Consider the following 27,175-nt stretch of genomic DNA (forward strand, 5'->3'; position numbering starts at 1 on the left):
CTTCTCTATGCCAGAAAATCTTGGCTGCAGTTTTGCCAAGCTGCGACATTAAAGAAGGCTGAATTAGAAACAAAGAAAACCCTTCTTTGGTTAAAACGAATTTCTAAATGGGAGAATGTATCAAAACCTTACATTAACTTTCGGATATTATAATTAGGCCGATAGGCCTTCCTATCCATCAACAATCATCAACACTTTTATTTTGTTCCGTTGGATCAGATGAGACACTTTCAACCGTTGATTTGAAGTGTCACTGCTTTTTCCAAATATAAGTTGAGTTGCCTTAGTGCTTTTTTCCATTCTTATATGTCACTCTTGAAGAGATTTTACTGGTTTTTCCTTGCCTTAGTGCTTTTTTCCATTCTACAAGATATTTTCACTAGTATGAAGCTCTTCGCATTCTGCACTCGATGGACTTCAGCAGAGAAATCCCTGTGAATACCCAAATCTACCCTATACTCCTGGATTGCTGCATTGTCCAGAAATTATTGAAAGAAGGCAAGCAGGTCCACGCCCACATGAGAATCACAGGTGCTCATCAGAATCCCTACTTGGCTGCCAAACTTGTTTATCTTTATTTTGCCTGTGGAAGCATTGTCTATGCGCCGGCGGCATTCGATGAAGCCTCTGAGCAGTCTATGTTTATGTGGAATGCTCTGCACAGAGCTTATGTTAAGAATGGGTTCTGCGAAACCGAGGCTATGGAGATTTATAAGCAGATGAAGTTATCTGGCACAGAGCTCGATAATTTTACGTTCTCAATCATGCTGAAGGCATGCAGAAGCTTAATGGACCTGCAACAGGGGATGGAGATTCATGGACAGGTTATCAAGACCGGTTATGAGCTTGATGTCTTTGTGGGAGGTGCGCTTGTGGATATGTATTGCAGGTGTCGTTCTGTGGAGGATGCAAACCAAGTGTTTAAGGAAATGCGTCATCGAGATGTGGTCACATGGACAGCTATGATTGCTGGACTTGTGCATAATGGGTTTCATGGCGAAGCATTAGAATGTTTCCGGCAGATACATGTGGAGGAACACAAGCCCAATTTGGCAACTGTGGCATCGGTTTTTCCGGCATGCGGGAGCTTGGCAGCTCTGCAAAAGGGGAAGGAGATTCATGGCTACGTTGTCAGAGGCAAGCTTGATACCAATGTTGCTGTGCGGACTGCTGTAATGGACATGTATTCTAAATGTGGTTCTGTGGAGGACGCAAACAAAGTGTTTGACAAAGATTGCGAAGGAGATGTCATTGCATGTAGTATTATGATTGTTGGGAATGGCAAAAAAGGGCATGTTACGAAGGCCTTCGAGATCTTTCGTCAAATGCTGAAGAACAGTGCGATGCCCAATGTGATTACTGTCGTAAATGTTCTCTTGATATGTGATGATTCAGCGGCTCTCCGGCAGGGTAAGGAACTACATGCTTATGGAATCAAGTGCGGCTTTGTGACGATTGTCTCTCTGCGTTGGGAACTCATTAATATGTATGCTAAATGCAGAAGTATGGAGGCTGCGCACAAAGTATTTGATGAAAGCTCTAATAAGAGTGCCACTTTGTGGACAACAATGATCGCAAGATACAGAGTAAATGGACATGCTGACGAAGCCCTTAGATTTTTCCATCAAGTGCGACAACATGGCATCGAACCAAACTTGCCAGTGTTTCTCGATATTCTGCCTCTGTGCGCCGACTTAGCAGGTCTGCAAGAAGGCAAGAAATTCCATGCATACATAACCAAAACAGGATTTTATTCCAATGTATTTGTATGTTCTTCCCTTATGGACATGGACATATATACTAACTGTGGAAATATTGAACTTACAAGGAAAGTGTTTGATAACATCTCTGATAAGGGCGTTGTGGCTTGGACTGCAATAATTGCAGCATATGGTTTAAATGGGAATGATAAGGAAGCTACCTTGTTGAAGGTAGTGTATGAAGGTACCCTGTTCCGATCGATCAGGTGAGACACTTTCAACTTTTGATTTGAAGTGTTCGATTCATTATCAACTTTTGATATGAGACTGCTGCGGAGTTAAAGATTGCTAAATTTGCCAATGTGGCTTCTCTATGCCAGAAAATCTTGGCTGCAGTTTTGCCAAGCTGCGACATTAAAGAAGGCTGAATTAGAAACGAAGAAAACCCTTCTTTGGTTAAATTCTGCTATTTTATAGGCGGACCTGGCCGCTGCTGGCGGTTAATGTAGGTAACGGGAACTTTATCTTGTTGTGGCTAAATTTAAATTTGCCGTTCAGTGTTGTGATCGACAATTCTTGTTATTTTTTTATTTTATTTTTTTATTTTTTATTTATTTACTTCAAAAATTCCACACTTATGTTTGACGGCTGCTTCTCCGGTGAGCTCGTTGGACCGTAAACCCCAGTAGGATCAGTGTACGTCGGAATGCGAAGCCTTTGTATGCTTTTCAAACATTATTTGTGACTTTATTTAGGTTTTCAGTAGTTGAATCCCTTTATTTAGAATATGTCATGGGGCTATCATTACTTGCCTGTAGTCGGAATGCGAAGAATATGTCACTGGGCTATCATTACTTGCCTGTAGTCAGAATGCGAAGCCTTTGTATGCTTTTCAAACATTATTTATGACTTTATTTAGGTTTTCAGTAGTTGAATAGGTTTAGGTTTAGGTTTAGGTTTAGTCAAACATTATTTATTTATTTATTACTTGGCTAAATTATTTATTACTTGGCTAATTTATTTATTACTTTATTTATTACTTGGCTAATTTAAAGTAATAAATAAAGTCATAGGTTTATTTATTTATTACTTATTTATTACTTTATTTATTACTTTAGGTTTAGGTTTTCAGTAGTTGAATCCCTAGAAGCCCATGCTCGGAACGCGGAATAACGGATAAATTTAATTTGAACGTTAATGTTATAAGTGCTTAGGAACGGATTTACAAGAAACATTTATTACTGGTTGGAAAATCGTTCCTTCACATAGGAGAAAAAATATTAACGTGAACGCGTGACATATTCTGCTGGCGGTTAATGTAGGTAACGGGAACTTTATCTTGTTGTGGCTAAATTTAAATTTGTCGTTCAGTGTTGTGATCGACAATTCTTGTTATTTTTTTATTTATTTTTTTTATTTTTTTTTATTTACTTCAAAAATTCCACACTTATGTTTGACGGCTGCTTCTCCGGTGAGCTCGTTGGACCGTAAACCCCAGTAGGATCAGTGTACGTCGGAATGCGAAGCCTTTGTATGCTTTTCAAACATTATTTATGACTTTATTTAGGTTTTCAGTAGTTGAATCCCGTACAGGCAAGTAATGATAGCCTAGTGACATATTCTACGTATTACTTTAAATTGTAATCACGTTTGATTCTCTGGATATGTCTCTGTAGTTTCGTACTTTAGCATCCACGGATTAAAAAACATGCAAAGAGTGTGAACCTTTATTAATGGTTTATAGTTTATGTAGTCATGTGCTCAACCCTTTCGGAATCGACCTAACGAGAGCAGGGAATGCGTGTAATTTTTTGAAAATGGGGGCGTCAATCACGCCAGTTGCTTGGCTTGGTATATTTCTTTTCAAAACGTCGAGTAACGGCAACATAGTAGAGAATTCAGCTTCCATTTCATCAAAATGTGTTGCTTTTTCAACTCAACCATGGAACTTAGGGCTTATTGCTTTTATTGATACAGTTCATTATTGTTGGTCCGATGATGTTGGTAATAAATGTCATCTGCAATGAGATTTGGCATCTTTTAGGGCGGAGGTATCTTTTTCGGGTGCCAATTAGAGTTTGCACCTATAAAAGATATGACACTGTTCATCTTTTAGGGCTTTTATATATATAATAATTAAACTATATATTCAAAGTTTGCCTAATACCCTTTGTGATGTAAATAAATTTCAATGAACATCAAACTATTCTCATAATTTGCATGGATTCTCGCAATATATCGTCGGCAGGTTTTTTTTCCCTTCAATTTTGTGATCCTTCCTTCTGGTCGAGGAAGGTTCCGGACCTTCATGTCTTTCCTAAGCTCAAGTAAGGCCCTGGTTGTGAGTTCTGCTCAGTCAAAGAGAGGGCCTTACTCCCCTGAATAAAGGTAGCTCACTCAGAATTTTCAAGACCTTAATTGACCTTGAGTTATTTTATTTTTGCACAAGAGAAGCAAGGTGTCGGGTGGGCGTGGGGCTGAGTTGTGCAAAATTTGACGCGAAGGTAGTGTATGAAGGTTTGAAGAGAAACATGATGAGCATGAGAATTGCACTCCCTCTAAGATGGTGGGGTTTGGTGAATTGCACTCCTTTAAAATGTAGTATCATTCTATATATGTATATTATTCTTTATAAAATATAATAATAATATCATGGTTTCTAATGGAATTAACTTTTTAATAGCAATATATCAATATGTTTTCTAATATTATGTTTTGACTTTCTAAATGCAATATACAATTATGGTTTTCAATGAAATATATTGGTAGGGGATAGTCATGGTGGTTATTGCCTTGGTCACTAGCAAGCTTCGTATATGCTTGTCCATTTATAGAGTTTTCTTGATTTTGGGTAATTAACTTAACCTCTTGATTTTGGGTAATCAACTTACTCTAAAATGAAATAAGACATTCAATGTGTTCCGTGTAATATAAATACAAACAAAACATCTAAAAAAAAGTAATTGCACAATTATCCAGTTCAAAAAAACAAGGTTTTCCACAAACCAATTAACTCTTCTAAAAAAATTCAACAATTCCAATTTAATAATTCTATCGGCCTCTCTTTGTACCTTTTGGGACAATTGCTAGTTCTAAATAATTATATGATAACAATTGACACCGACGATCCACAAAAATATTTCCTATTATGAACATGAATTTTCACTTGTAAGAGAACACATATCTTAAAGAACTGCTACTTTCCATTGTAAGATTGAAAATCCTTCATTATTGTTCCTATAACTCTGGAAAAAAACGCTGAGAGGAACTAATCACGAACCTGAAATTGCAGTCATTTGAAAGCCGTCTCGAACTCCTATCTCTTAATGCTTGAAGATCATGGAAGCTCCCTATATTCTTTCCTCTCTGATTCCAAACCATAGGCTGATCAATGCACGCAAGTTTTGCTGGGTAGTACCAGGCAAGCTCGACCGCAAAATCTACCATAGACACCAGGAAAAAGCATGTCATTAATCGCCTTTAAGACCCTATGAGAATGTCATTATGGTTATATAAATGTGTGGAAAAATTTAAATGTCGGTCGATTCGTGGGTTAGTATTTTGCAAGGGCTTTGATTGGATTCTAACATTAAAATTTCTAGAGGAAGTTGGTTTATCAATTTCAAGTGAGTATACGAGTAAGCTGGTTTATCAGTTTTAAGTGAGTGTGAGAGAAACTGATTCCAACCATTGTCGATAGCTATTAATCTAGGTGTTAATGTTGGAGAAATTAATTCTAACCACTTATTTCTTACTAGGTACTATAGTTATTAATCCAAGTTTCATAATAAGTTTCACTTCAGTTTAATTAGTTAAGTTTCTATTGAGTTTTACTCTAGTCATATCCTATAGTTATTAATCCAAGTTTCATAATAAGTTTCACTTCAGTTTAATTAGTTAAGTTTCTATTGAGTTTTACTCTAGTCATATCCTATGTAATCTTATTTAATTATTTGAGAATATTGAAAAGAGTAATTAGTTCCATATATTTTAGTTTTTAACATGGTAGCATAGTCTAACCTGAATAAGACTCCTAAAGAGACCAACAAAAAGCCTAAAACGTTTGAAGAAGCCTGCAGCCAAGCAAGTGAAGGCCAAGAAACAGATTGTTGCCCTCTACTGAAAGAAAAGGCTGAAAATTTAAAAATTTCTTGAGGTGGCAACTCACGCAAATAAAAGCTACGTTGCAAGCCAACTGTTTTTTTTTTATAATTCAGATGATATCATCGCAAACATGCAGAGGGATAATCTGCGATGAAAATGAAAAAGTTACCAAGCTAGCCAAATCCATGATTAATTGCACCCTACTTTGTCGAAAAGTGTGATGAGAAAAGATGAATCGTATTGCTATTTGTAGAGAAGTGCGATGAGAAATCAAAAGTGGAGCACAACACTCTTAACGCTTGAGAAGTCAAAATTGGAACACAATGCTGATAATGCTTCCAATTCATAAAGAGAAGTCAAAATTGGAGCACAACACTCATAACGCTTCCAATTCATAGAGTAAAAGGCCAAAGGTCAGCCTCTTCAAATTTAAAAGCGGAAGTAATTTTCGATCGCCATACTGAAGGAGCTCGTCTTGGTGAAAGACTTGAGCGGCAGGAGGCGCCAAAAGTGAAGGCCCGAAATAACAAGCAAAGTCAAGGAATAAAATGTCAAAGGCCTTTGTAAGTCTTTTCGTGACTCGACAAAAGACAAATGATGGCTACGAATGAGGATCTCTTTTTCTTGTACAAATTCCGGAAGGATATTCTGTTTTTTCTGCTAAGACCTCTGTTTCGCTCCAGGCTATCTGTTTCTTCTTCTTTTATTTTATTATCAGGCTCATAGGCTCTGCACTGGACTACCGGGAACAGTTTCCGGGCTGTTCTGTTATGTTCCCACACGTCCCTTCATGTATTTCTGCTTTTTATATTTCCTTGATATAAATACATCATGATTTTTCTTCTGAAAAAAAATGTCGCTCTTTCTTCCTTTCAAAGTTTCATTGAAAAATAAAGGGCCTTCGTCTAATTATGAAAATATCATTCCTTTCTCTTAAAAAATAGGGCTTCGTATTTTATTACAAAAGGTCATAAGCTTAGGTGAATTCGTTTCGAAAGAGCTTATAAGTCATCTAACTTTTGAAAAGCCTTTGTTTTTCATTTATTCAAAAAAAAAAAAAAACGCATTTGTCTTATTAAAGTGTAGTTTTCCACTTAAAGAGCCTTCCTTGACAGAGTTTTAAGAAAGTTAAAGGATATTTTTGTAAATTGTAATTTTTAAAAGAAATCGTTTGTGAAATGGTTGTTTTTTTTAGAGAATTTGTACATCTGTGTATTTGTGGAATTTAAGAAGCAAAGAAACCACCGCAAAAGAATTTTTATTTTAGGAAGCTGCTCTGTTTGTAGGTCGATTTGTTTGTTGAACCATAGTGAGTCTGTGCTCAACAAATGGGAAAAATCAAGAGGCTAAGACAGTGAGAGCAACAACAAGATCTTTTTGTAATTTATTTGAACGTGTTGGAAGTTAAAAGGAAAAAAAAAGTCTTCACATTAAAATTCATAAATAAATGCATAGATGACAACATTCTTCCCCTTGTTGCGGATGCAAAGATAGCTAAGGAGGCCTGGGATACCCTTGAAAGGCGATTTTGTGTAAGGGGGAGTAATCAAGTTGAATATGCAGAGTTTGGTGAATCCCATTTAAAACTGGATGATGATTGTGAGGAAATTACAGAGGAAGCAGAGAAAGAACACAGATGCTCCTAAATCCCACTATGCACAGCCACACGTGGATGAAAATAAAGTGAATCTAACAATATAGCTTGTTGATCACAATGAAGTTGCCATTCAGGAACAACCATTGTTATGGTGAATCCATTAATTAAATTTGTTGATGCTAGCTTTGATGAAGAACCATTAGCCAAAGATGAAAAGTTGCAAATTATGCGACAAAAACATCATATTGACATGGTGTTATTCAATTAGAGAATCCCACGTAGGTATCAAAACCAAGTGGAAGACAACCTGTTTGAAGCAACACATGTTAATAAAGAAGTGGAAGCAACAGAGGCAGAGAAGGAAGCACAAGAGGAGAAAGCTTTCATTGAAGAGCAGAAAGAACAGAATCAATATGATTCTACAAATGTTTTTAAACTTACCATTGATTTCTAGTGTGCTGGTAAATAGGATGATTATGAATAAGAATTAAAATTCCTTGAAGCATGGCTTGCAACACCATGTTTCGATAAAGTTTGCATTGAAGTTGCATAAATAAATGTTGAAGACAACTTGGATGATCAAAACATTAATGAATCTTTTTAGGCATTGGAGTCCTCAAGAGATATTTTTTTATTATTAACTTATGTTGTAGCAAAATATTGATGATGAAAAGTACACAACAAAAGATGACATGTGTGGCAATAGTCCATATACAAGACGATTTTTGAAGAAGTTGAGGACATGCTTAGACAAACTCGAACAATGGAAGAGTTGAACCAACAATTGAAGAATCTGAAATTTGAAGCCTGCAACAAAAAGAAAAAATTGAAACAATTTAGAGGATATAGGATTTGGAAGAAAAGAAAAATAAAAGGAAATCTAGTTGACGTTGATTTTTGTTTCTTGTAAGCCTAGTTGAGACTCAGATCAACAAGCATCTTAGTTTAAATTTTTGTGGTTCCAATTAAGGGGGAGTGTTGGAGAAACTAATTCTAACCACCTGTTAGGTGTCATAGCCAGTTACAATTTAATTCGTTTAGTTAAGTTTCCATTGTCAAGCTTTACTCGAGTCATTTATTATTGATGTCTCCTATTTAATCTTATTTAGCTATTTGAGAATATTGAGAAGAGTACCTCACTCCACATTGTTCAATCCTTAACAGTGACGTTATGCAAAAGAAATCCAACAACTCTAATTCTATAGTGCTTGTCACTTGCGATTTCCTTATTTATGTTCTTTGGTGATGGTGATGAAGTAGGGTTGTTTGCGGTATGCACTAAGTTTCCCTATAACCCTCGTTTGTTATTGTAGGATTTGATAGTTGATAAATTTAACCACTCACCAAATCTATCTAGATTGTAATTAACCACCGCATAACTCTTGTTTATTTAACTTAGTGCAAACATGTGGCATCAACCTACCTTGAAGTCACTTATAAAATATCATAGCAATCCCAAAGAAATTAAATGGAAAAATCGAATACCAAAAAAGCCTTGTGGGGTAGGTATGCAGGGCTTGCAAGCAGTCCAAGTGCCTACCTCAAGGATTTTACTAGGGACCTATAAAAGTGTACGAATGTGCTATCATGTCATCTCGTGTAGTGTCATATTACCATGCATCCATCCATATGTGTATACATGTGTCCTCATCCTTTTAGTTACACCTCCATTGTAGGCAGAAAAGGAAGACATGAAAGGAATTATAGGAAGGGGAAGGGTCAACTTGCATGGGAAAGCCATTTTACCCTAACTCGTTAGAATCCCCACTTATTGAGTTCTTTCCCTATCTTCTTGAAATGAAAGTGGATTTGAGACTCCACTACTTCTTTTCTTACAAGAAATTAGGTGGTGGGAAGTCTCTACCTTTTCCTTGTCATTGTTACTCATTTTCCAATTCAACTAAATACAAGAGTAACATTTTCTTGGCATAAGGTATTGGGTACGGTATCATAGGGTTATAGCTCAGATCAAAACATAAAGAGTGGAGTGGATCATTCTATCCACCACACATGTGAAAACATACAGATGACATCTAGCTAGAATAAGTATTTTGTACTCTAGGAACATGTTCATCTTTTGTTTAATTGGAGTCCTGCAGCATGTTGTAGCTAATCATCCTTAACCATTAGTGATAGGGTTGTAATGCACCCCTTTACCATCCATTGACCACTAAGCTAGAAAGAGGGCAGTTACTATGCTGGCCCGATCTCCAAGGTTCTAGTCATGAAGAAGGGTCTAAAATTTTGGATCAATTTCAAACTCTTTGAAACTTAAAATGGACAAAATTGTTGTGTTTATCTCATCGAGACCTTCCAACGATATAAAATTTTCCTTCATATAAATCCCATATCAAAATATATATCCATTTAAAGGTTTGACCTATTAACTTCGACCAAGTAATTTTGGCCTACCACATGGCACCTATGTGGTCCCCACGTGGTGCATATGTGGCTATCCAAGTCATCGCCGACATGGAAGTTGTCAACTCGCTCATGGCGGTCAATACCCATGGGATCCCCATTCCCCAAGCTTAATATATATTTACATATAACAAAATGGCAGGCATGCAGGCCCCTCTTTGCCGCCTTACCCTGAGAATAAAATCCCGGGGATTTTCTTCGTAGTCCCATGTGAAACCGTCAAGGAGTAACCTCTGGGGTTATGTGGAACCCCATATAGCCATGTGGCCATGTCCATCAATTGAGAGCACTCATACAATCACACACGTCCTAACCTCCTTCATGGACCCCTCCTCCTCCTCTTTATGTGATATCATTCAACACTATAATAAATCAAGCGGGGCCCTCAAGGCCACGTCGTCTCAAGGATAAAGTCCTAGGAATTTTTTTTTAGTCTATTTGAAAAAATATTGGGTTCCTTCGATTGAAATCATAAGGGTGACAAAGAGTATCCCATCCACGTAGATACATAATATAGTGCCATGTGGCTTCACACCTGTTGCTGACATGCAACACTGCAATTTGCCTAAACATATTGAAGGTGCTGGCTCCAACCACACAATAACAAGAATTATTCCTCATACCATTGTTAGAATGCCTAAGGTTTACATGGATCATCCACATCATTTATGCGTGCATACACATAAGCATTTCCCCAATGGTTAATATATGAATTGCATGCATCTCTTGGCAGATAACTCCATTCCAATGGGCCCGCGAGAACCACAAACTCCCGGGAGTAAAATCCCAGCGAGATTTGCAACAAGCACCACAATACCTCACTAGGGTAGGAGAGTTGGGGTGAAATCATGGGTTTTATTCACCAGGGTCATCCATTAGTGCAAAATCTATAGGGAAAATAGATGTTTATGAAGCCTCATTACTCTCACCTTTAGTCATGGTAGCTAGCTACATGGGTGCACAAGGCTCAAGGCCTAATTTCCTCAGGGGCTTTGGGTTTTCAACTCCCACGCACTTAACATAATCAAAGCTTTTATATTTTTATATGGAAGATCATTTTCCTAAGGCCTCTATAGCCATGAAATATGTGAATATAGCCCATCTAGCTATACATATTGAGATTTGCATGGCCTCTACCCATCATGTATCTATTGTGATATATATATCTATATATATATATATATATATGACAACAGGGATATCCCTATGAGCATAGCACTCAATAAAATAAGGCTTGGAAACCAAATCTATTAGTTTCATAAAAATCATGATAGATATGTCCATTCATTTACACTTAGGCCAATTGGACTTGCATTTAATATATATTCATATATTTCTTCGTGAATAAGATCCATCCTTCTTGAGCATGCAATTCATAGATTGAGGCCTAACAACTAAAATGCAAACTCTCAAGCTTAGTTTACATATGCATTTACCATATTTATTAGAGAGTTTACAGATGCATTTTACCAAATATTTATTTGTTGCTTTTCATACTCCAGCCATACAGACCAATTTGCATGTTTAGAATGAACATAAGGATAAACCAATTCTTGAGATGATTACTCGGGTCAACCTTTAACTTCCACATAGGAGAAGGGAATCCCTTGTTGATAATAAAGCCATTTATCAACACATTAAACACTTAATGCACTCCATATACAAGAAATAGTTAACTCGGGCATTTAAATCACAAATGCATGAAAAAACTTATAAGAAAAGATACAGATCATTAAAGCATTTCAGTCAATAAACCTCATGCATTAGCATCCTACCACCATGTGTTGAAAAATGTGCAACAAGAAATGTTAAATTTAGAATGTGCTAAAAATAGACCTGCCAAAAGATAGCATGTCTAAAAATAGCAGTTTGGCCAGTGAGGTCATTGGCCACATTGGGTGAGAGGTGAAACTGCTAAAAATAGAAAGTTCTAAAAATAGCATTTCTAGGTCCCTTCCTATTTATAGCAGTCCTAGTCTATCTATAGGAAGTAAAATTAATTTTGGTCTTAACAACAGTTGGAAATATTAATTAATTAATTCAGTTAAATTAATTAGTTAAGAAAATTCGAATTTGAAGTCTTTGTGAGCATGCACATGAGTTGTCCCACTGATTGAGGAATTTATCCTTAATTTCCTCCACTGATTGAGGGAATAAGTATGAGTTCTATAATGAGAGAATCAGTTGACTTAGTTCTAAATAATGAAGTCCAGTTAGATTATTTTAACAAGTTGTTAAAATAATAAAATATAGTTTGTTGATGCTTACATGCATGTGACAACTATTATTTTAGATAACTAAGGATTCACTGATGGATAACCGTTGCATGTCAGTTCTGTCAGAGACCCAGTTGAGATCAGATGTGGGACAATGTACTATCAGTTGGATGAATATTTTTCCTATAAAGGAAGCTCATCCATGCTGAGGATTTATCTCCTTCAAGTTTGTGCAGTTAGATCAAAGGTTAGTGAGTGTGTGAAGAGGCTAATTCACATAGGTGGCAGTGTTGGACCCCAAGGAAACTGCACAATGAAATAGGAGGCTTGGAGGGTAGAGGAGAAGGTTTGTGAGAAGCCTTTGACTGTTTATGAGCAGTAGAGGGATTGTACTGAGAGCTGGATAGCTTCCGAGCTAAGGCTTTGTAATCCAGACTATATTTCCACTTGTATGATAATACAGAGATGGGGTTTTAGGCAGGTGCTTTCCCTGGGTAAATTCTTATGTGTTATGTGTGATTATTCCTTCTTATCAGTTATAAGTGTTCTTATTGATGTGGCTCATGGTTGATTAAGCTTCCACTAAATTGTTTGTAGAAGTAGATCAAGTGTTTTGCTTTAGTACATTGCATTACCAGGTTGATCTACAGGTCGGAAATTTCTACATGGTATCAAAGTTGACTGATTTGTAGAAAAATTCTACAAAAATTCTACACCATGCAACATTCTTAAGAGCTACACATTTAATTCCATAAGAGAAATCGTTAACTTCACAGCTAAAATAATTCATTTACAATAAACAAATGACAAAATTGAAGGGGGGACTTTGATTTTCCACCCAATCTTAGACTCATTACAACCAAAATCACTTGCAGTATTCATCCCCAAGCCAGATCGATGATCTAATGGAAATTTTTTCAATAATTTCAGCAACAGACCATGCTCAACTTGTAACAACCCTCGTGAAATTTCATGTAAGAGAAATTGATAAAGGAAAAATAAGACCATGCTTAAGGAACACTTATTCCAAGTTGAATGTTGGACAAAGATATCCTAGTGGGTATCATTGGAGGTGTGTTTTAGCTAAGTAATATTAGTAAAGGCTAAGGCAAAGGAATTAAAATGCAAAAAAACATTTTGGCACATTTATTTATGAAAATAAAGGAAATTAGGAGAAAAGTAAGGTGAAAGGTCACATGTTGCATGTGAGGAGGAAATTGAAGGAAAATAATAGAAAATAAAGAAAATAGAGGCCTCATTAATAAAAAGGCTTATGAAGATCAGTTGGTAACCTTTTTTCAGTTCAAGTTTGGAGCTCTTTCATTATTCTCTCTCTCTCTCTCACTCTTGGTTACTTAAAGTTTTCTTGGAGCACTCTAGCTTTGGATCAAGTAAGGAAAATCAAGCAAAGGGAAAGGAAGGAAAGCAAGGATCAAGGAAATGAAATCAAGATCAAGGAGCTTAAACAGGAATACTTGTAGGTAACCTTTTTCATCCGTGATTTCTTAGTTGGTTTGGACGTACATGGATTTGCATGTTGGTGTATGGTTCTCTTGCTATAAGTGGCATGGTTTTGTCAGCTTATGACATTCGTTTTCATCCTAGCCTTGCCTTTCTCTGGATGTCATGGTGCTGGGATGTTTATCTCAGTTTTTGAGCTTTGGCTTGTTGGATGGATTTCAGAATCCGAGGTGGAGGTGGTCTCAAGGTTCATTCCCAACGGCCTAGGAATCCCTTGACCAGTTTTGGTAGGATACACATAAAGCCTGAGGGAGAAGTCTCGGTTTAGGGTCTAGCGATCTGGGTTTGGATAGCGGTAAATCCTAAGAGACTAGTCACATTTTAGGGCATAGTGATCTAATATTGGATTACGGTAAATCCTGAGAGACTAGGAGACGAAAAAATCCTCAAGGATAATGATGGATTCTGGATGACATTCCAAGTTCGGTTCGGTTGTGATCGGAGCACCGATTTTAGTGTGATCGCGGTTTGATGAGGATGGCGGTGGTCTAACCTATGGATTCCCTTGGTTGTTTTTGGATTGGTTGTTCTGTGAGATCCCACATTGATGCTTAGAATATGGCACAGGGGTGACTAGCTGAAAGAGAGATTTGATTCAGCCATGTCTATGGTCGGGTGGTACATGCAAGTCCTGAACTTTGTTGGATTTTCCTATGATTAATAAAATCTAAATTCTCTTACTTTGCATTGATTTGAATGTGGATTTAATGGCTACCATATTTCTTATATTTATATGGTTTTATGTTGGTTATACGCATGGTTAAATGATTGGTTGGTGTCATGGTTATTTCATATACTTACTTGTAATTGTTAAATGGATGGATGCAAGACCTAATTGATGATATAATAGTTCAATGGAGAAGGAGGTGATCCTTCTGGTTATGTTTCATAAGTTCATTTAGTCATTTTATGCTTTTCCTTGTATCCTAGACCTGTAGGTTGCATTGATGCTAAGTGTTTGATAGAATATCAATCCCGGTTGGGGATGCTTAGGCCTAGTCCTGAGGTTGATTTTTAATTTATCAGCATTGTTATCATGTCTTTGATGGATTCTAAAGGTTGTAGTAAGTTCTAGGCATAGGCCAGGATTCTAGGCTAGAAAAGTGGCTCAAATCTCAGGGTCGCTAGGGCAGGTCTGCTGAGAAAAGTCCACAGTCATTGGCACATAGGCCTATGAGAGTGATTTTGGGTTGCTGGACGTTGTCATGCCTATAGCATGAGAGCGACCAGGGGTTAAAAGGCTTAAATCATCAGTGGAACTCAGGGAAAGGATGTCTAAGTGGCTGGCATGTCTCCTGAGGGTGTTGTTACTGATGTGGGTGGGTTTGTTTGATATGTTCCATCCGTTCCATTTCCTTAAGGTCACCAGGGAAGTTGAATCCATTGTAGTAGCTTCTCTCATCGCATGTGTTACCCTGGATGGTCGGTTACTTGGGTGCACCTGGGAGGAGGGGGTGTTACATATTGGTATCAGCACATGGTTGCGCTCTCCTTGGGTGAAGTTTCTCGATCATGCATGCATATCAGTTGCATGTGTGTCTATTACACTTGCATTCCATGCGCTTATTGTATTGCATCATGTTGATCATGATTATAGTAAGGTTGTCATGAGGAACTTGATGTGATTTTGTGGGATGCATCATTAGAAGTATATGACTGGTTTCATATGGTTATATGTCGCTTACATGTTGATTATATGTCACTGGAATACATCCTTGTATGTCAAGTGCATTCTCAAATGTTTTGATTACATGTATCAGTCTTGTAGGTTGGTTACAAGAATTGATCACTTATGCTCGACTACATACATTCATATGTATGTGTACTTGAATAAGAATTCCTTATGCATGTTGATAGTTGCATTAATGCATAATTTTCTTAAGAATTCATACACAAAACTGTGCAATCTTCAAAGCACAATCATCAAACTCATAAAAGCACACAGTGCCATAACACTGACTTAGAACAACAGAGTCAGTGAGAAACAAGACTATGTACTGAGTATAATTTCTTGATGCAAAACAACAACACAACTTTAGCATTTAAGTAACCAAGAGCAAGCCCACTAGAATAACATCATGTTCTAAATGCCTACCCAACCATACACACCCATCAATATTTACAACTTAGCCATCTGGGCATTTCTAAACAAACCAAATAGTATGATATCAAGTTCTATGAGGCTTTTTTTTCAACAAAACAATCACCTAGGGATGCTTCCCCACATTTTGTGGATGGCATCCATAATAAACCCATCAGTGTATGTCATCCATAGTAAACCCATTAGTGTATATTGTTACACCTCACCCTCCCAGACCCAACCAAGGATATTTGTCCCCACCACCACCTACCACTGGAACCATTGACCCTCACCAAAGGAATTGAACCTAGGTCTGCAGTGAAAAGCAGGGTACTTAAACTAGCTGAGTACCCTTTGTGGCTCCAAGTTCTACTAAGTTTTGCTAAGAATGTAAGCATGGATTTCTTTGTTTCTATGAGACAAGTTAATATACAATATTCCTAAGGTTCATACACAATGTTGTGTGATCTTCAAGCACAATGAGAAATCTCATTCTGAAGAGCAATGTCATAGCGCAAATTTAAAAGTACAAAGGAAGAGAGGAACAAGATTTTTTTAATGAATAATTGCCTCATATAAAGATATAATTTCATAACATATTCAGGTGAAACAGTTTCACTATTTTCACATTCAAGCGAGCATGAACAAGCCCACTAGGTTGGCATAAAGTTCTAAATGCTACAGAGCCATACATGTGTATCCATCTCTACAACTTGGAAATTCTATGGACCGAACTGTGGATGATCCTCTTTTGCATCCTGCGAGCTGCGCAGTCGTGCCAGGATTATGTAGTTTCACGGGCTCATATAGCATATGCAAGGTCTGGACTAATGCCTGTGAGTGCTTCTGGACTAATGCCTGCCCCCTCTTTGAGTGCTTCTGGAATCACTAAATTGATCTGTGACCTAAGGGGGATGTCTCAACTTGTAGTTTGTCTTTCAGTTGCTCTGTAGCCATAGTCGTATGTGCCATATTGTCCAAGTTATATTAGCAGCGGTGCATTCAAAACTAAACTAAAGAAGGCCTCCTAGAGAAATTTTGGGTCCATAAGTTTATTTAGACCTTGCTCTGACTCGTAAGTGTGACTAAGTCTCCTGTTAGTGCTATTTTCGTGCCTATGCGGCTTATTACTCCCTCCCGCTCTAGTTTCCAACTGCATTAGTCTTCCCATCTCTTAGTAGTAGCTGTAGTCTTAAGCCCCTCCCTATTACGACTCTTTCTTCTTCGGATAACTGTCAACTATTATTTGAGCAAGAGAATTAGGTGCTTCAGAGAAATACAAAGAAGTTAGTGAAAAAGAAGAAATATCTCTATTCCTCTCTCCTCGGTCAAGACCAAAAGAAAGGCAGGCAAATCTGTGCTAAGAAGGATAAAAAGAAAGACCCAACTTCAAAGAGATCTCCTACTCAATATGTTATTGGGTTTGAAACCAAAAAAATAATAGGCTATGGATCTCGATCTAGACGAGAGGGTGGCTCTCGAACCTCTCCCTTTTACGTTGTTGTTGTCTAGACGAGAGGGTGGCTCTCGAACCTCTCCCTTTTACGCTGTTGTTGTTGCCCAGAGTGGTCTTCACATTTAGGTTTCATGCACGAGTTTTCCTCCCTATAATATCTACTCGGTAATGGACCAATTTCAGAGTACAAATTCAGCAAGAAACAAGATTATCTAATGAATAAATGCTTGATGGAAAGATATAATTTCTTAACATATTCAGGCAAAACAGTTTCGTTGTTTTCACATTCAAGTAAACATGGACAAGCACACTAGAATGCAACTCTTAATGGGATTGGTCATACACAGCCTGACTCTAATCTTCTCAACTCGGCAATGGCAGACTTTCTTATCAATCAAGCATTTGGTTCTACTAAACCGCTAGAACAAGGAATGCATAGCAATGTCAATGCCTGTCCTTTTTTCCCCTAGAATTCCTATAACCCATTGAATGAGTATATCTTTAATAAGCGTGAAAGCTGAACATCCACTATGTCGAGTGATGGTAGACTGCTATTTTCTGTTTCACTTGCCATAATTCGTAGTTATGCCTACAAATCTGTAATAGATTCCAGTTGTTGGGCTGCTCTTTTCATTATGAGAAGATGTAGAGCACGCTACCTGACATGTAACTTTTCTGGCAGGCTCGCCAGTCAAAGCTTTACATTGGATCATCGCTGGCCAGTCTAAACAGGCACCTAGATTGTAATAGTTTTATTCAGAATTGAATCGTTTTGCTTGTTTATTTTTATTGTTTGAGAGGGAGGGTTTAATAATAGTTTTATTCAGAATTGAATCGTTTTGCTTGTTTATTTTTATTGTTTGAGAGGGAGGGTTTAACAGTTACAATTGATAGGGCAGACAGGCCCTAGTTTTCAATTTTGTTACATTTTTGAACTCAGATTTTTTGGACAGCTACATTGTATATATCTTTGCATGATTTTCACAGACTCTTATTGCACTCGCCATGTGTGGTGAACATCATTGTAATTATTTCATTTATAGTATATATCAGACTACCCTGCGTGGTATGTAGACCAACAACTAGCTCTTTTTTGAGACATGAAGATGTAAATATTCTCTCACAGACATGGCTGCAAGCCATAACTACATATGCTGCTCAACATCTACTATATGTAATTTTTCAAATATAAATGGAAGATTACAATTTTTCCTGGAAAAAAAACAGTTACAATTCATCTAATTTAATTTTCCCTGGACATTTAACAATGATCTAGATGCACTTAACAATGATCTAGGTCTAGCTGCAACTAAGAAGCATTTAATTTACATAAACATCATATTATCTTTTTACAGATTGCTTATAAACCCATAACAATTGTTGAACGATTTGAAGTGGGTTGTCCGATTTAGAGTATTTGACTTTGATTATATATGAATGGAGGATTTTTTTCATTGATAATATTATTAGTCCCTACCATCCCTGCCATCTGGCAATGGCCAGGCACTGTAGTAATCGGAAACCACGATGTTAACATTAGTTGACCTGTTTGTGACCTGCTTCTTAGTGCTGGTTGAGGGAGTATACCGAGAATTTTTTGGTACATAGTAATTTACTGTGTTATTTGGCCTCTTCCTAAGGCGAGAGGCAAAAACATAGGTTATATTTATTTTTTCCCAATCAGTGTTAGAGAAAATCAGTGATAGAGCAGTTTCATCCCGTTAATTCCAGCATTAGTTAACAAACATTAAATGCTATTTCCATAATAGTTGGTTCGTATTATGCTTTGAAAAACATTGTCTATGGCCAATAGACATGGCACAATTTCGTCAGTACACATGGCATACCACATGGCTGGCACACCACATGGCTTTGTGCATGCGTGGACTGGTGTGGTGGCTATAGCTTTCTACATGTCCGTAGGCTGAATGCTCTATCTTGTACAAGCTTGCGATCTAGATGCCATGATTTGCATTAACAAGATTTGAAGGACAATTTACTAGAACAACAATACAACTCAAAGGAGGAACCAGAGGAACTAGACAAATTGTTGCAGGAAGAGCCAGCGGAACCAAAAAAAACCAAAAAATTGGCCATGTGCATGTGAACCTGCAGACAGTTCTTTAAGCATGGCAGACGCAAGATAGAATTTAGGTTCTTTCTCTTCCAACCCTGCAAAATTACTATTTCCATTCTTAAATCCCCAAAATTGCTATTTCCATTCCCAAGCAAGTAGAGCAGTTGCTGCAGGCATAGCTATGCCTTCAACCGATATGCAAGGTACTCAGAGAAAACACCATCTGCAATAATAAAAACACCATTTGCAATAATAAACCAGCGGAGCACTTTATTTTGTGAACTAATAATTGACATCTTGACAGCAAGCTTGACTCAAACCCACCTGTTTATTTTCATTGCTACAGTGCAAGACTAGCATTTCAAGTAAATCTCCTTGCTTGCTTGTGGAGAATTTTAAATACATACAAACCATTAGAAAACAGAATATAAAGGACTAGCTTATCTTTACTCTATTCTTGTTGATGTTTGCGCAGGGTTACTCTGTGCTAAACTAACAATTTATGAGGATGAGGATAATTCAACATTTTTGTTATACTAGTAGTCTGTGCACAAAATTAATTTAATTAGATGACTATTCCTACCAAACAACAGACGAAGTCTGTAAATATTCAGATAAAATAAAACAATATGACAACTTTTTGAACACAATGAAAATTCTGAAGTTAAACAATACCATTTCCCATGCCCTCGCAACCATTTAGCATCCATGAACAAAAACACCAACTCTGGCTTTAGTAACATAACAACCGTGATTTCTCATGGTCCATGCCAAGATACATAGTCTCCAACATATGCAAATCGCAATATCTTAAAGACTCTTAATTTATGAAATTAGATCCTCAAATGCAAAAAGATAAGATACAAATTTCTCCAAAACTTCAGTTTGAAGATAACTATTATGCAAAATACAGGAAATAGATATTTCATCCAAAATGTCAGACTGAAGATATTATTAAAATATTCTGGAACGGAAGCTCAAATCCCTGTTAGAATATCTTACAAAAATTAGTGGTAGCATTTCAGTGTGCTATCAAAGCAAACACAGAAAGAATTGAATGAAAAAGTAAAATATAGGAGGTTACCTGCAACATCTGCACATCTCTTGGCCTCTGAATCATACTTCCTGGAACATGCATGGTTCCAGAAGGAGCTGGACTACTGACAGGCAACCCAAGACCATTAGAACAAAGCATGTTACTCATTCCTGAAGAAAACATCCCAGGAATTCCTGCTAATCCTAATCCTGGAAATCCTGGCCTTGGCAATGCCATTCCTGCGCCAAGTCCACACATCATTCCAGTGCCATTTCCTGCGGTTGGCACTGCACAAAGTTCTATCTTCAGATTCATAATACCTTGCAGAATCCTACTTCCCTGCAAAGGAACCTACCAAAATGAGCCAAAGAAACAAGAAGAGAGAGCAAGACCAGCATACTCAATCAAGAAATGATGCACTGTGACACAACAAAGACACCTCAATGGAGAAACTTGTTACCTTTTCGAATTCGGTTTTGTCGGCCCTTGACTTATATGTTAGCCATGCAGAGTATGCAACCTTTGATGAAACAAGAGTAGTGACGTTGTATATGAATCAATGTCTTGTGTACTCTGAAATGCCCTGCTACCTTGGAGCTATGGGCGTCTTGTAGCATTGCTAATTTTCTCTCTTAGGTCTACCATTTGATTGATGTGACCGTCATGCTACAATTGATCTAGGATATGTACACAAGCACTTGAAACTTCCAGCAGCATATGCTAATCTGTTCCACCAGCATATATTAATCTGAACAAAACTGGTAAGGTGCCAAGCAGTTCTCATTTCGGCATTGAACAAAACTGGTAAGGTGCAAGCAGTTCTCAAAGCATTGCTAATTCTCTCTCTTAGGTCTACCATTTGATTGACATGACCGTCATGCTACAACTGATGTAGGATATGTACACAAGCACTTGAAACTTCCAGCATCATATGCTAATCTGTTCCAGCAGCATATATTAATCTGAACAAAACTGGTAAGGTGCCAAGCAGTTCTCATTTCGGCATTGAACAAAACTAGTAATTTGCAAGCAGTTCTTAAAACTGTTAAGGTGCCAAGCAGTTCTCAAAACGACATTTTTCTAGGATTGCACATAACTGTGGATGGCAGAGCTCAACTACTTCAGAACCGTAGCTTCTCTTTTGGACGGGCAGATAATCATGAAGCAAATACGCTTCCAGCTTTGGAAATTGAGATTTAAAATGGTGTTAGAGAAGCAAGTGGGTTGCATGCAAAAAAACTTTAGCGTGTCAATATCTCATTTTATTTATTATTAACACTATTTTTTTTATTAAAATATATAATTTTTATTTCAATTATTAAAATGAGAAATGTGACATTCGATGAGCATGATGACACCATGCAACTCTAGGAAGTTCCAACAGATGTGAGAGCCGGTGTGCATGGATGACACGTGCAGCTGTAGGCAGTTCCAAGGGATGTTTCTTCTTGTATTTTTTTTTATGGATGTGGCTTGTGTCTTGATTTTCCTGATCCCTTCCTCATTCTTCCGTATCTGTGTGCTGATCACAACTAGATTATGCTTCTCTGTGTGGCTGGAATTTACATCAAGATTGATGCTGGATAATCAGTTTTCTTCCTACTTCCATAACAATGTTTCTTTACCCTCTTTGATTTGCAGAAGGTTAGTTCTTTATACTCCATTTTTGTTATTTATGCCTAATTACATAGCTAAAATTTGTTGTTATTTATGCCTAATTACATAGCTAAACTTTGTTGAATCTTCTTCCCAGACTCTAGAATTTCAACATTGAGCATCTTCAGTAGGTTCCTGTTTGTTATTCCAAGGCGAAGGTTCTATTTTCTAATTTGGTTTCTTTGTAGAGGATGGGCAACACATTTCAACTTTGTTAAATTCTCTCTTTTGGGAAAGTGCCCGTAATTCTATTGAAACTATGATTATTAATATTGGTATGTATATATATCAGTTGGGTTTCTCTAGTGTTTCTGATTTTTGTTTTGGGTTGTATGCAGACATCTAAAGACTCCACAAACTTGACTTTGTATTGTGAGTACAAGTGGATAAAGAATGGAAACTGCTAATTACCTTTATGGTTTTTCTATTTCATTTGATCATGAGGAATTTTCAAAGTTTGATTGACGATGAATTATTTTGAACTCTTTAGGGTAAATTACCTCCTCCACTGTTTCTGTTTCGGTCCCCATTTGCTGCTTGCCCTCAGTGAGATGAGAGCACATGGTGGTATCACTGAGAACAAAGGATTTCTTTTTGTTTTTGAGGGTGTTTCCTACGAATTCTGGTTTTCTGGCTCACCATCCAAAACTAATGTGCTTGTGGACAGAGACAATTGCATAATCGGGTTCGACTCTCGCTGCTAAAAATCAAATTCCTTATTTATTATCAGGTATATATATGTCTAAAAGGAAGTCCAGTGGGAAATTCACAGAGCTCAAGAATGGTGTGCAGTAACAAGATTTTTTCCACATTGATGACCTCTTGGACTTCTCCAATGAAGAGATAGCTGGACCCATTGGAGACGATGACAATAATTGGGCAACCTACACTACTACCACTGTAGTAGTAGCAGATTCCTCTACCATAACCTTGGCGGAGACTGTCAGCTACAATTCCTCTCTAGACGAAAAGAGCTTCAGAGCGTACAATGTTTTGGAAACTGATGCAAACAATAATGGTCATCTCTGTGTTCTGGTAAGTACGAATTACTAACTTCATTTATGCATATGGTATTCAGTTTAACTCCAGGTAATGCATGATGTTAACCTTGCCATTTGCTTTTCCTCTCAAAACTCTTCTTCAAGAATTTGGACTGGGTTTATTCTGTTTAAAGTGTATTTCAATCCAACCCTTTTCTTGAGGAATCTGGAATGGGTTTTAACTTTCTTCTGTTTAATGTGCATTTCAAATTTTCAGTAGAATCCTCTTCTTCAAAAATTTGGAATGGATTTTTTTCTCTTTAAGGTTTATTCCAACTTGTCAATTCAGTTCTCTTTTTCTTTGGATCCACACATATTGATGCCCATGTCGGTGGTGTGAACGATATTGCTTTTGCTCACCCTAATAATAAGCAGCTCTGTGTTATCACTTGTGGAGATGATAAAGCTATTAAGGTATAAGTTCCAATCCTTTATGCTATACCAAACTAGTGATGCCAATAACAATTTATTATTGAAAGGTCACCATATATATATTTTCAAATGTGATAGATTGGTCTCAGGAGTGTTCAATGACTTGAGCAGTTATGGATGCTATAATTGGCACCAAGCAGTACACATTCGAAGGCCATGAAGCTCCTGTATTTTGTTGGGGGCTATTCTATGCATGTAATTGTATTGTGCACTTTATCTTGTATTTTTCAGTGGTTAATGGCAGTTCATTTTCTCTACGGCTATTGATGGAAAGATCAAAGCTTGGCTTTATGATCTACTGGGATCTAGAGTAAATTATGATGCCCCTAGGCATTGGTGTACTACAATGACTTACAGTGCGGATGGAACACAGTATGATTAAGTTTTCTAAACTCTTATGCTTTTCATGATGAATATTTAGCTATGTCATTTCAAGAGCGATAAGGATGCTTCTTTAATTCATTGAATTACATGCGGGATTAGGCTCTTCTCATGTGGAACAAGCAAAGAAGGTGATTCGTACTTGGTTGAGTGGAATGAAAGTGAGGGAGCAATCAAGCAAACATATTCTGGATTCTGCAAACGGTCCTTAGGAGTTGTGTAGTTTGATACAACGAGAAACAGGTTTTTGGCAACTGGTGATGAATTTCAAATTAAGTTTTGGGACATGGATAATACCAATATTTTGACAACTAGTGATGTCGAGGGTTGCTTGTTTACCTGTAAGAAGATATTTTTTATTTTGGTTATGATCAAATATAAAATCTGAAACTCTGATTGTTATTTATTTTAGATTAGATATATGCCCATCTTGTTTCTTGTCCAATTTTGCAGGAAATCCCTCGCCTCCGTTTCAATAAGGAAGGGTCCTTGCTTGCTGTGACTACAAATGATAATGGAATCAAGATTTTAGCAAATGTCGATGGAGTTCGCCTGCTTTGTGTGCTTGAGAATAGAGTGTTTGAGGGGACAAGGATACCACCTGAGGTGGTGTCAACAAAGGTATTATGTTGCCCCCACTTCAAATTGAATACATGTGTACCCAAACTTCTGCATCTCACTACTATTGTCCTTTTTGTAGGCTCCAACAACAAATGCCACGGCTGCTCCACTTCCTGGTCCCATAGAACGGTCAAAAAGGGTTCCTCCTGCTATATCAATTTCTACTATCGTGAAAGTCATTCCACTTGAAGAATTGGATATTTGGCAATTGACCAAACTAATCTATAGGAAAATTGGGCTTTTAATTATTACATCAGATTCTCCTTTCCAATTTGTTGGAATCACCCTGCTTTACAAGTTGGGGTTTATATTAGCATTCTTGAATAAAATAAATTAACCATCAACCAATACCGTGTATACAGAATAATCTTGATAGTAGCTGGACAACAGATGTGAAACCTAGGCTTCTGGATGAGGCTGCAGATAAGAGAAAGAACTTGAAGTTAGCAGAGATCACTGATATCACCCAGTGTAGGTCTAGGGTTTATATTAGCATTCTTGAATAAAATAAATTAGCCATCAACCAATACCGTGTATACAGAATAATCTTGACAGTAGCCGGACAACAGATGTGAAACCTAGGCTTCTAGATGAGGCTGCAGATAAGAGCAAGAACTTGAAGTTAGCAGAGATCACTGATATCACCCAGTGTAGGTCTCTCTAGAGTATCTATCTCAAACACAAGCTTGCTCTCTCACTGGGCATTAAACTGCTCGCTCCGAGTCCATAACTACCCCACTCAATGCAGGGACTTGCTGCCTCGTAGCTTCCTTGTTGTTTATGAAATTATGTAATTTTGAAGTATTTTCCTGTTTTTCCGAACACCTCCAAACAAATTAATAAATATATTAAAAAAATTTATTATTATTATTTTGTTTATTAAGGAAAAAAGAATGATTTGTTCACAATGGGATGGGATGTTTATCATTAGGATTATGGAAAGCTTGGTTTAGCTTGATATTCTTTTGATAGTTTTAATTTCCTAAAGTGGTTTCTATCCTCCACCCCTCATAATGGGATGCTTATAATCAAGGTAGTTTTAATTTCCCAAAATGGTTTCCATCTTTAACCCTTCAAAATGGGAGGTTTATCACCAAGATAGTTTTAATTTCTCAAAATAACTTCCATCCTCAACCTCTCACAATCCTAACAATGAGATACTTATCACCAACTGTTTCTATCCTCAACCCCTCACAATGAGATACTTGTCATCAAAACTATGTGAAGATGAATCCCTTAGAATAATTTTATTTCCCAAAATGACTTCCATCCCTTCCATAAAATTTGAACTGAAAGACTAAACCCCATTTAAACAACTACTTTACGCATCATAGTCCTCCAGATCTTTTCAATATTGTTGATTAGTTAATTTCCATAAAAACAAAAAGAAAAAACTTTTCAAGAAATAACAGACCTAGGTTAATAATACATTTTCAAGAAATAACAGAACTAGGTTAATAATGCATCTTGAATGAGTAAAAATATTGGAACAATTGACAGTACCTCCGTCATATTATTTGCGATGATACTTCGATACTCTTCTGGGAATGAGCTACCAGTAATAGGGGATTCGATTTTGAATGAATAAAAAATGGAAATAGCTGCAAGGTCACAAGGAATGTAATAGAAGATAGCACAGGAATTATTTCAGTTTCTTGATAATGTTGACTATACAATCGTCATAGTTGTCTTGCTGTTTGACTGATTCTTTTACAGTTTCTTGCTAATGTTGACCCTACAATCGTCACAGTTGTCTTACAGTTTGACTGATTTCTTTTGAATGGCCAACACTATCCAACCATACACACCCAAGTCTGATCTCTGCAGCGTCACCATAGGAACAACGGGAGTGCATTTTTTATTAGAATCTTCACCTACAGAAATTATACTCCGTTGTCTATTTATAGGTTAATGCTCGAGACAGATAGCATGGAGGTTATTAAAGTTATCATGTTTCGCACTGGAAACAAACTATACTATGCAATCACCGTTAATGTAACTATCTGTATATCACCACTTTTTTTCTTCATTTGCTTCTTTCTACCATTATATGCGTACACCTGCACTTCATCTCAGCAGTCATTTTTTTAATGCTTTGACAGACCTCCATCAAGTCCAAACTCTACAGGCTAGCTTCTACGATAACCAAATCCATAATATCGAAGAAGCCTCCAAAAGAGGTTTAAATAGCAGCCGAATATCCGGTAAATCTTGGCAGCTTACATGCAATATCTTATTTCATTTGCAACTTTCCCCTTAAAATTAAATATTAGGAAACAGAAACACTATAGTTCTATGAAAGTGTCAGTTCCGCTGCTAACATTAATTCCTTTACCAAAAGTATACTTCTACACACAGTACTACAAAAGATTAATTGAATCTTTTGTATTTCAAATTTCAAAGATTTATATTTCAAATTTCCTCGAATCTTAAAATAAGATATCAGTTGATATTTTTTAAAATTTTATTAGGAAAAATTATTATAAATGTAATATAAATTTTATATAATAACACTAATTTCATTATTTTTATATAATATTATGTGTTAAGTCAATTTCATTACCTATATTGTACTTTTATTTATTTATTTTGATTTAAATGACTATAAATAAATTTAAAAAAAAATTAGATTCCATATTTTTTTATTTTTTGTTGACTAGTGGAATCGGCAACAGAGTGGTATCGTACTCAAGTTACACGGTGTAAGGTCCTCGGACGCACACACGGTTGGGCCCCTGGCAAGCCGGGCGCGGGCGCGGGCGAGTTAGGCCGCACGATGGGAGCACGGGCGAGTTGGGCCGCACGACGGGCGCGTGGGCGAGTTGAGCTGCACGACG

At 37.0% G+C, this 27,175-nt stretch overlaps 1 protein-coding gene across 1 annotated transcript; it reads left to right on the plus strand.

The window, feature by feature from the left end:
• The first annotated feature begins 410 nt into the window (after positions 1–410).
• LOC149251956 (pentatricopeptide repeat-containing protein At1g71460, chloroplastic-like) lies at positions 411–24,844 on the plus strand. Its single transcript, XM_089454040.1, has 5 exons — positions 411–1,966; positions 22,943–22,953; positions 23,194–23,318; positions 24,171–24,338; positions 24,701–24,844. The coding sequence occupies exons 1-5, from the start codon at positions 411–413 to the stop codon at positions 24,842–24,844; spliced, it is 2,004 nt and encodes a 667-aa protein (XP_089310166.1).
• The last annotated feature ends 2,331 nt before the right edge of the window (positions 24,845–27,175 follow it).

Source organism: Pinus tabuliformis, chromosome 7, assembly GCF_031772625.1.
Source record: "Pinus tabuliformis cultivar Carrire ecotype Pingquan chromosome 7, CPIR1, whole genome shotgun sequence".
Classification (NCBI taxonomy): Eukaryota; Viridiplantae; Streptophyta; class Pinopsida; order Pinales; family Pinaceae; genus Pinus; species Pinus tabuliformis.

What these genes read in the sequence shown, in the direction of transcription:
- LOC149251956 (XM_089454040.1), top strand. Translation starts at nt 411, where the DNA reads ATGGACTTCAGCAGAGAAATCCCTGTGAATACCCAAATCTACCCTATA. An exon ending in GAGATGATAAAGCTATTAAG is followed by an intron (nt 23,319 to 24,170) that starts GTATAAGTTCCA and finishes CCAATTTTGCAG; the next exon opens with GAAATCCCTCGCCTCCGTTT. An exon ending in CTGAGGTGGTGTCAACAAAG is followed by an intron (nt 24,339 to 24,700) that starts GTATTATGTTGC and finishes CCGTGTATACAG; the next exon opens with AATAATCTTGATAGTAGCTG.